The sequence below is a fragment of the Poromitra crassiceps genome, assembly GCF_964638095.1.
Source record: "Poromitra crassiceps genome assembly, chromosome: 2".
Classification (NCBI taxonomy): domain Eukaryota; kingdom Metazoa; phylum Chordata; class Actinopteri; order Beryciformes; family Melamphaidae; genus Poromitra; species Poromitra crassiceps.
In genome coordinates this window covers 112,820,199-112,830,792 of record NC_139624.1, presented here as the reverse complement: position 1 = coordinate 112,830,792, position 10,594 = coordinate 112,820,199, and the positions used below count along the sequence as shown (strand labels likewise).

At 41.2% G+C, this 10,594-nt stretch overlaps 1 protein-coding gene across 1 annotated transcript in view; it reads right to left on the bottom strand.

The window, feature by feature from the left end:
- Positions 1-2,193: 2,193 nt before the first annotated feature.
- prkdc (protein kinase, DNA-activated, catalytic subunit) overlaps positions 2,194-10,594 on the bottom strand; it is a gene marked incomplete at its 5' end in the record, with an annotated part of 156,664 nt that continues 148,263 nt past the window's right edge. The window contains 2 exons of the mRNA XM_083654725.1: positions 2,194-3,106; positions 4,423-4,562. Coding sequence (XP_083510851.1) covers positions 2,902-3,106; positions 4,423-4,562 — 345 coding nt within the window. The 3' untranslated portion in view covers positions 2,194-2,901. The remainder of the gene's footprint in view (positions 3,107-4,422; positions 4,563-10,594) is intronic.

The window sequence follows — 10,594 nt, the reverse complement described above, 5'->3', positions numbered from 1 at the left end:
CTTTTCCCAAAAATTGCAATGCAATTTGTGAAGTTTTATGTGATTTATTTTTTGCGGTAAAATTGAGGGAACTGGCAAAATTAGGAAGTTGAGGAACCTGTTTTGCCATTTTCGCAGATAAATTGCGTGAATTTTGAAAAGTTGCAAGCCCTCGCAAATATTACGGTGATTGGTTGAATTATTGCGGTTGCAAAATCGCAATTTCCTGGAGGGACTGGTCAGGTAACAAGAATAGCATCTGAATTATTGGTGTGGCGTCTTACTTTAAGGACCGATGCTGATCTCCTACATCGTGGTATTAACTGGTTGATCTCGATCAGCCAACACATTACGTATATGCCAAGGTGTTGTTTTGTCACTGCTCACCATACAATGTATTATTTCTATTTGATGCCTTTTAATCTTAAGGGAGACTCAACTGAATTGCTTTAACCCAAAGTGTCTCCTACAAAGGTAATTCAAGGTGATCCATGAATGACGATGACTGAGGCCTTTTGACTAACAAAATTATTGCCTTATTCTTAAACTAATATGCAAATACTACCAACAGAAGTATCGGACCATAACATTCTACATAAAATACATGTTATGCATCACGCACTTTGGTAATTTTCAGTCCATTCATTGTAGTCTGAAGGTTAATGGACTCTACGGTGATAAGAGAAGACATTGAGAAAAATAATGCACTACATGCTTTTGTAAAAGTAAAAATGGTACTTTTCCTTTGTGTGGACAAAGTGTCCTAACATGTAGCAAAGCAAGTAAAAGTCAGCTTTTCTATGCCTTAACCCAGATACCTTAAATACTTAGTCATATTTCACTCTGGCAGCACATTTTCACCTCAGATCTCTACAGTTCAGGAGCAGTCAGAGAAATGATCAACACGCTGCAAATTCATCCTCATGCTCGCTATGAATTGAAAATGTTCTTCCAAAGTGAAACGTTGCTTTCTATTTTTACCAAACACTTTTCCCCCTGTGGCCTTGATTCAGAGTTGATTGATTTATGCAGTTGAAGTCATTCAAACGAATGATAAATATGCAGAAAAGTGATTCATTCCCAGACCCAGACTTCAAAGGTGCCTCCTCATATAACCCAGGTCTGATCCGATTTATTTTATGGCATATTGTTACATCTTCTAGTGGATATTGTTTTTATATAGGAGTGCAAATATTTATGGCAGTGATTACTCACTCTAATAAAATTATTTTTTATTGAGAAAAAGCTATTAAAATTCCTGTCATTTATGCACAACTGGATTACATGGGTTTAGATGTCCATGCATTCAAAAAGCTGAATGAAGAATTACTTTTCACGAGGGAATTTTTTATAATTGTTCCTAATTGCAGTATGAGTCTGCCAGCTTCAGTGACACTACATGGACAGTGAACAAAAGCAGTACATCTAGACAATAGCAGTAATGGAGCATATGTGCCACTGAAATGACCATATTCTGTTAACTGACCCAGAGATTATTTACTGTTGTATGAGGCAAGAAATGTTTTTTGTGACTCTTGTGAATCCCAATTGTTTTGAAATTACCTCAATGAAATGTTGGATTAGGCGTCATGCTTTTTGTCCATGTTAGTTATACATTGTGAACAAACCGACTTGATACCCCTTTCACACCAAGGGTCCAACCAGGGTTGTTCTCAGGTTAGCCGACAGGGGTTGATTGAACAACTATTTGTTATGCATCTCTTCAGGGTTGTGACCCAGGTCCTATCTGAATTGTCATGACCAGGGTTTAACCCCGTGTTAACGAAGTGTGAACATGGGTCAAGTAACCCTGGCCGGGCCCTGGTCATTGGTGTGAAAGTGGTATTACATAAAGCAGCTAACACTAAAGCCTATTCCACGTTGATGTCCATCTTAACTCTGGATCGAGGCCTACATTAATTCTTGCCTTCTTTATGCAAAGAGGAGGAGGGAAATGAATACAACACTGGGCTGATGAAAGCTTTTTTATAGTATTGGTACATTGTCAGTATTGTAGAAAACTGACAATAACTTATGAACAGTTATCCTTTAACTTAACTCTTGTTTCCCTATCTTTGGTTGTATGATCTATTAAAATGGATTAATTGATGTTTGCCGTTTGAGTCAAGTGGTATTTCAGCACTAGTCATGTGAAATATGAGGTGAGATACAAAATCTAGATGACTAAATGTGATCTTGCTACGGTTTTAACATTTTTATTTCAAACAGATTCAAGTTGAGCACACAATGAACATGAGTGTAAAAATCAGAAATTCACTTTACATGGGAGAGTACAGAGTAGTGCAAGAAATAGCCTCAATTACCATGTTTATGATTCATACTCTGTCCCCACTTTCTATGCATAGCTTGTAATGCCATTGATGCCTTATCAAATATGAGGGAATTTACTCATTTGTGGATCTAACCAAACAACTTAGAGATGTTTGGAAGCATCCTATAACAACAATTCAAAGTCCCTTGAGTGAGTGAGCAGAAATTGCGTTTGGCCACAGCTATGCCATTTTACATGTGATTGCGCTGAATGTTTCAGCAAGTGTAAAGAGCACCCCTGCTCCTGGGTGACCTAACAGGCCGGATTTTTTAAATTAGGTAAATATAGGGCCGATTAATGGCTGAATCTGAGTTGAGTTTAACTTTATTGGGGAAATTTGTCTTGGGCACGTTTACAACTGCGATGAAAAACATGACATACAGTGCATTTTACAAATCAAGCACAGTTGACCGAACAAGACAAGACAGGGGCAGAGACATTCACAACCTGAGCTGAACCTGATTTGCGATGGCTGCGCAGGTTAATGGCCGAACTTGCGACGCTGTGCAGCCTCCAGCGGTCACACGGATGCGTGTTCCACTAGTCAAGTGAAGATTCAGCCCTGCCACACCCGGTCCAGTATGTTTGATTCAGAGCCACGGCTCCCAGCCCTGCCACACCCGGCCCAGTATGTTTGGGTCCATGGCTTGGTCCAGCAGGCAGTCCACCTGCATCTCCACTGACAGACTCCCACCTGGCAGCTTGGCGCGGAGGTTGTGCTCTTCGCTTCCCAAGGCCACAGACTGCATCCCTTTAAAGGCAGCGTCCTTCTCAAATCCCAGCCTCAGCTCCTCACTGACAAACACAAACACAATGTCATCACACCAATCAAAACTAGGGTTATACTAGTCCAGTGATTCCCAAACTCTGGTCCAAGGAGGCTCCACCTGGTGGTAGTCGAGTCAAGAGCCTTGCTGACTGCCATCAGCTAATAGGATGTTTATCTGTTGTGTCACATCAACTTTGCGCTGGCTAAACGTTGTTTGCACTCTGACTCGCAAAGCTGCACGACTGGCATGTGGCATCACATAAGAAGGCAACGTTTGCTGTGGGTACATGTGGTTTGTTTTCAAATAAAAGTGAAAGCGTGTGGGAATATTTCACTGTCTCAGAGAAAGATCAGTGCTATGCAGTTTCCAGTGACATTCGAAGAGGTCGTCACTTACTACAAGCAAGAACTTTTTAACATCAAATCTCAACTTATTCCATCTTGTGAAGGGCTCTTTGCATGAGTGATATCTTGATCAATCAAGATACCACTCAGGCAAATCAGAATCATAAAAACTATTGATCCCCAATGCGAAATTGGGACATGCTACAGTTGCTCACACTCAGGCATGGAAAAATATCAACATAAACATCAAACATTATAAGAGGCATAGTACTGTTCCATAACAATTAATGTAGCCTATGTACAGTAAAGTGTCACAAAAAATATGTGCCTTCTCCAGCAGTCATTCTCAAGTACCATTTAGTAAAGTGAAATGTCTGAGGTACCTACTATTTCCTTATATACCGCAGAGAGAGTATAGTAATAATAGTAGGAATAATAATAATACAATAAGAATAAGAGCCTTTCACAAGATGGAATAAGCACAATACAACACCTGAAATATCCAAAGAGCACCTGTAAGTGATCACTACAAAGACCAGCAGCTCTAATCAAATCTCAACTATTTGAAAAGCAGACAAGAAGAAGTGTGACGAGACACAGAGAAATGAACTGGACAAATAATTGACATTCAACGATCACATTGTGATGCATTGAAGTACACCTTGGAAATTTGCGGATGTCATGGTGTGTTGAATGTACCATTCAGGCCAGGAAATTCCAGTGTTGGCGAGCAAACTACAGCATCGCTAATTTAAAAAAAAAGGCTATCGGACAAATTGTTATTTAAAACATCGATGTCAGGCTCCCAGAATTTCACAATCCCAGTTGTTATTTAGTCAAATTTCTTTGTATCCACAGTGGGAAGTGGTACTTGGGAACTTTGGTTTGGTACATAGTGGTACTAGGTCTGAAAAGTTTGGGAACCCTTGTACTAGTCTAACCGCAACAGAATCTCATTCATTGTTGTTCCTTCTTCCTCTTGGACAGTATACAGTACCTGGTTATGGCAGCTGGATTTGCTCCTTCTAGTTTCCTTCTGGCAAAGTTGACCTTCTGTAAGGGGTACCAGTTGATTTCTTTGGTATTGACACTCTCAGTCCATGTGCCGCCCTTCTTCAGCTGTTTCAGCTCAAAGTTCTGGGGATTCACGACAATAATAATTTAGTTTGTAAAGCACCTTTCAAAACAAATGTTACAAAGTGAATTACAGTATAAGAAAAGTCATCAAGTACAATTGAATTAAATCAAGTTAGATACATTTGAAGCAAGTTAATATAAGAACTAGAACGACCGCCCCGTGGATATATGCCTCCACCAACAAGTGAGCAGTCAACATCCATGTGTCCAGACTTTGACATTCGAGCCAAATGTGAAGAAATTCCGTCAAGGCGTTCCTGAGATAACGTGTTAACGAGCTAGAAAATGTCATTTGTGAGGTCACAGTGACCTTGAACTTTGACCACCAAAATCGAATTACTTCATCCTTGAGTCCAGTTCGACATTTCTTTTTCAATATTTTTTTTATTTACAGTTTTGTGATAATACATGAACAGTTCGACATTTGAGCCAAATGTGAAGAAATTCCGTCAAGGCGTTCCTGAGATAACGTGTTAACGAGCTAGAAAATGTCATTTGTGAGGTCACAGTGACCTTGAACTTTGACCACCAAAATCGAATTACTTCATCCTTGAGTCCAGTTCGACATTTCTTTTTCAATATTTTTTTTATTTACAGTTTTGTGATAATACATGAACAGTTCGACATTTGAGGCAAATTTGACGAAATTCCGTCTAGGCCTTCCTCAGATATCGCATAAACGAACATAGTACGGACGGACGTATGGACGGACGGACGGACAACCCGAAACCATAATGCCTCCGGCCTGGCTATCGCCGGCGGAGGCATAAAAAGTACTAAGCACAAGTATTAGAAAGCAAAACAATCAAAAATAAAACAATAATATGTAAGGAGAAAATAATAGTCAGCAAGCAGGCTTGTCCTCATTCTATTTCCATGCGAAATGCAAATGGCATATGTTGCCGAAACTTTACACACCGGTACTTCCCCGCTACTTCCCTGCTCTCGCCACCGGCCCGGCCGAGCGGTTTGGTTCGGTTAAGGTTGGAGCAACCACTTGGTTACGGTTAGGCAACTAAAACAACTTGGTTGGGTTTAGGCAACTAAAACAACTTGGTTGGGTTTAGGCAATCTGGGCACCCAGAGTCTATCAGTCTGACGACTAATATGACTCTAGGACTGATGGTCGATATTCCGGGGTTTCCGCTGTATAGTGGATGTCTGCGTCAAGACTTCCGCTTCCGTGCACGCGGCTATTGTTTACAGTCCAATTGATGCGAGAATGGAGTTGGAGCTGATCGATTGTAGGTCCAGACGGCATTTCGGCTAATAATAATAACTAGAATGTCTACATTTCCTACCGAAAATGTAATTGTGCTTGCTGTCCTCGCCATGCACCGCCTGCCTTGCAAGGTCCCTGCCCATGTCGTCTCTTAAAACAGACTGTATCATCTACATCCGGCGAATGCAGCTATATACAGTCTGTACGTTACACCCCCAGAACATGCACAAGGAAGTTGGGGAAAAAAACCTTCAGACTGGAAGGAAGTTCTACGGAATCCGACCAATCACGACACGCGAATGCGGCATATTGGATTCTGATTGGACTAATGAGCGGAAGACCCGCCTTTCTGCCGGCATATTGGATTCTGATTGGACTAATGAGCGGAAGACCCGCCTTTCTGCTTCCCATTCCGGTTGGTGCATGATTCTCCCCCACGAAGTACAGACGGTATGGCGGAAGCATTTGAAAATTGCGGAAGCCAACTCGTCTGTTCTAAGAGACTACTGCCCATGCAGCTAGGGGGACTAAGCAGTTATGGCCTATGTGAGTAGAAGCGGGAGGAGCCAAGAAATCCAGGGGCAGAAGAATTTCGATTGTAGAAACTACGGTTGTAAAGTTATGAACCAAAACCTGTTATAGCGCCACCATCTGGTCAATTGGTGCAATTCTTCCGTGGATAGTAAGAGACCCCTCTGTGAAGCTCCCTACCAAGTTTCGTAGCTGTACCTCATATGGCTTCTGAGATACAGCTAATTTAATGCGTTGTTTTTGTCAACATCATTCTCTCTACCCAACATGCAACACTCCTGCTCAGTTACTCTTAAACAATATTTATCTGGTCAAATCACACCGGATTCCTGCTTCCAGTACACTTTTTGCATGTGTTTTTTAACAGAGAAGAGCTGGAGCTGCTCAAAAGATAATATGTAAATGAGAGTGAGACCATGAGTGATATACCACTTGTAATACAGGTATAGGTGTGTCTGAAGTCTATATAATTGCGTGCATGTGTCAAGTGTCAATACAAGAATACAAGAAGGAAGGCTGGCCATAATTACAATGAATCAGCACTTCCTGCCGCCCTTCAAAATAAAATAATTTAGAAGGTACAGGTACTGAATGCTGCTATAGCGCCCCCTATAGGCAAAATGACACAATATTTCTCCTATAGGCTCAGAGTACATCCTTCCACACCTGGGCCAAGGTTGGTTAGGATCACACGTTGTGTTCCAGAGTTATGCCGATTTTGGTGAAATAGGCCCCACCCACAGAACTTTGGAAGTCGATTATATCGCAACGGTGCGGGTTTTTCAAAAACTTCAAAATCAGTGTTGTGCAGGGCAGTCCCCGCATGATATGTACTTTGGTTTGGTGAAGATTGGACACAATTTCAAGGAGGAATCGCAAAAAAACAGTTTTGGACACAATTCAAAATGGCAGAAAATCTAGTCAGACGGAAATGGGCGTGGCCTAGATGAGTAGATGCGGAAGGTCCCAGGGAGTCCAGGGAAAAAAGAAGTTTGATCGAGGACCCTACGGTTCAAAAGTTATGGAACAAATCGTAAAGAGGGCTGTTATAGCGCCACCAATTGGTGTAGGTTTTTCGTGGATAGTAAAAGACCCCTCTGTGAACCTCCCTACCAAGTTTCGTAGTTGTATCTCGTATGGTTTCTGAGATACAGCTAACTTAATGCAAGATTTTGCCAGATTTATCGAAACCCCATGCAAGTCAATGGGAAAAAAACTTAATCGCGAATAGCGCCCAAACCGCTTGACCGAACCCTTAGAAAGGTCATAGCAACCCTTTCCTCAATGAGCCGCACGTTTTGTTCTGGCATGTCTAAGTGGCGTGAAAACTTTGGGAGTTATTACGCGCCAAAAAAAGGCAGATAGGAACTATAATAATATTAAGTATGTCGGACTTTAAGATTGTGCCTTGCTTGTCAGCAAGCACAATAATAATGATAAATATCTGCATATGAGACGTCGTCGGACTGTAAACAATGACGTATCTTTAAAGATATGGAAACAGTTTAGGCGTCATTTCAATTTGTCTGCCCCTTCCCCACATAGCCCTATATGCCATAATCATTTATTTCCTCCTTCTCACCTAGATGCATTTTTCAGTTTGTGGAGAGAGAAGGGCCTAGTCTGCTTTTCAGATTTATACTTAGAGGTATACTCTTTTGAGAACCTCCGTGTACAATATAATTTACCCCACTCCCACTTGTTTAAATACATGCAGGCTCGTAATTACGCTCGCACGCATTTTACATCTTTCCCTCTACTCCCGGCAACCTCTTTTCTATCTGATATTTTGTCTCTTCCTGAAACACGAGGTTTAATCTCAGTTATGTATAACCTCATACTGAACTCGAACACGATCTCTCTTGCGAGAGTTAGGGGTAAGTGGGAGGAGGAGTTTGGACAAGAACTGTCTGATGTTGGGAGGAGGCACTAGTTAGAGTCAACTCTTCATCCTCATGCTCTCGTCTAACCCTAATCCAGTCCAAAGTTCTACACAGGATTCACTACACAAAAGCTAAGCTTAGCAGGCGGTTCCCTGATACGAATGACACCTGGCTGTGACCGATGCGGCTTTTCTCCAGCTGACCATACTCATATGTTTTTCCTCTGTCCAAAGCTGTCTGACTTCTGGTCATGTTTTTTTAGAACGTTAAGCGAAGCCCTTAATATTACACTGAACCCATGTCCGTTTATTTCCATTTTTGGGGTGCCCTCTACATTAGCTAATCTCTCTAAAACTGAATCTGATGTTGTCGCTTTTGCCTCACTCATAGCCCGTAGACTAGGGTTTAATCCCGGGAAACGGGATTCCCGGGAAATCCCGACTGGACCATTTCCCGTTTCCCGGAAAATACAATAGCGGTTAACGGGGAAAAATGAATTGAAGAAAATAGCTGTATAGTCTATTGTAGCCTAAATAAAATTGCGTAATGACCATTACTGCAGTTAATACGGTAATTCGTCCACACAGCCCACACCAACCTGTTGAGCATCTCTCAACAATGCACCACGCTCATGGATGTATTAAAAGAACACCACGGTCACCACGCTGATGGATTCCACCACGATGTCTTCTGCTGCCACGCCTGCCAGTAGTTTTGCGTGGAGATACTTTACAAACAACCAAAACAACGAGGATGCCACATGTAACCTCTGTGAGCGAGTGATAAGATGTGGAGGACGATCAACAAGCGGGTTGCTGCGACATTTGCAGTCGCAGCAACATAAAACCCCAGAAACCCCGCAAGTGAAGCATACTTAACACCAAAAGCCTCGGTGGCCGAAATACTGTCAGAAATGGCAGCATATGACGGATTCTTAAAGCCGTGAATTTTGCACAAGCGGCGCAGGCCGTGATTGTTTGCACTAGTTTATTGATTCAATTGCACTTGAACAATGAATGTCACTTGGAAAGTAAATGAAATTGTTTGGCTATTATAGAAAGGCTGCTGAACGCTATCAGAATATGGAATCCATCTCAGCTTAATTGAAACACGCAAAATAACTTGCTTTAACGAATTTCATTTGTTTATTGTCCAATATCACTTCCCAAATTAAGTGCTGTAACGGATTCCGTTTATTTATTGTCAAATAACATTTCCATGAGGCTGTTCTTATCAGCAGACGATCACATGCAATGAACACGGCATTTCATATGTTTTTATCTTAAATTATAATGTTTGTTAACATAAATTCATTCTTTTTCTTTAATCCTATAATAAGAATGAGAATAATTATTGATATCAGCAAATAAGACACTACAGCATCAAATTAGCAACCCATAGATTTATAAAAAAAAAAAAAAAAAAGGGCGATTTCCCGGGATTTTTCTTTGTATTTGTTGTTGTATTTCCCGTTTCCCGCTATGCCTCATTTTCGGGAAAAATATTAAACCCTACCGTAGACGTATTCTGTTGCATTGGAAAAGTCAAAACCGCCCTCCCTCTACATCCTGGCTCCTCCCACTACATCCTGGCTGAGTGATTTAATGTTTTTCCTGTCTTTGGAGAAATTTGGGCACTCTGTGAGAGGATCAATTGCCAATTTTGACAGAAGATGGCAGCCTATCATCTCCTATGTCAACTCGCTCTTGTCTTTGGACCCAAACTGACTTTTACTTTATTCTTTTTGAGATGGACACCCTGAGCATCCTCTTTTTACTTTTTAATATACTTCTCCTTTCTCTCTTTCTCTCACTGTATCTTCCTATATGGACTTGTCTGTTGCTCATCACCCCCCATGTGACCTATGTTTGATTTGTGTGCTATCAGGTAGACTTACTGTTTTGTTAGTTTTTTGTTTTGTGTGTTTGTTTGTTTTGTTGTTGTTTTAGTTTTCCTTCTGTTTGTGCCTTTGTCAATTTGAGATTGTATAAGAAAAGGTTGTGCTCCAGTCTGTGACTTGTGCACTCCAAGAAAAAAGAAAGAAATAAATGTCACTGCTTGTCTGTACCTTGTATACAACTTTGCAAAATTCAGATCTCAAATAAATATATTATAATAAAAAGATTGTGCCTTGCTTGTCAGCAAGCACAATAATAATGATAAATATCTGCATATGAGACGTCGTCGGACTGTAAACAATGACGGAAGGGGTGCTCTACAGCGGAAACCCCGAAATATCTGTCATCTGTCCCAGAATCATATTAGTCGTCAGACTGATAGACTCTGGGTTCCCAGATTGGGGTTTAGGTAACTAAAACACCTTGGTTGGGTTTAGGCAACTGTAACTACGGGAGGTGAACCAGCACTCTCGCCACAAAGTTGAAAGAAAAGGGCGC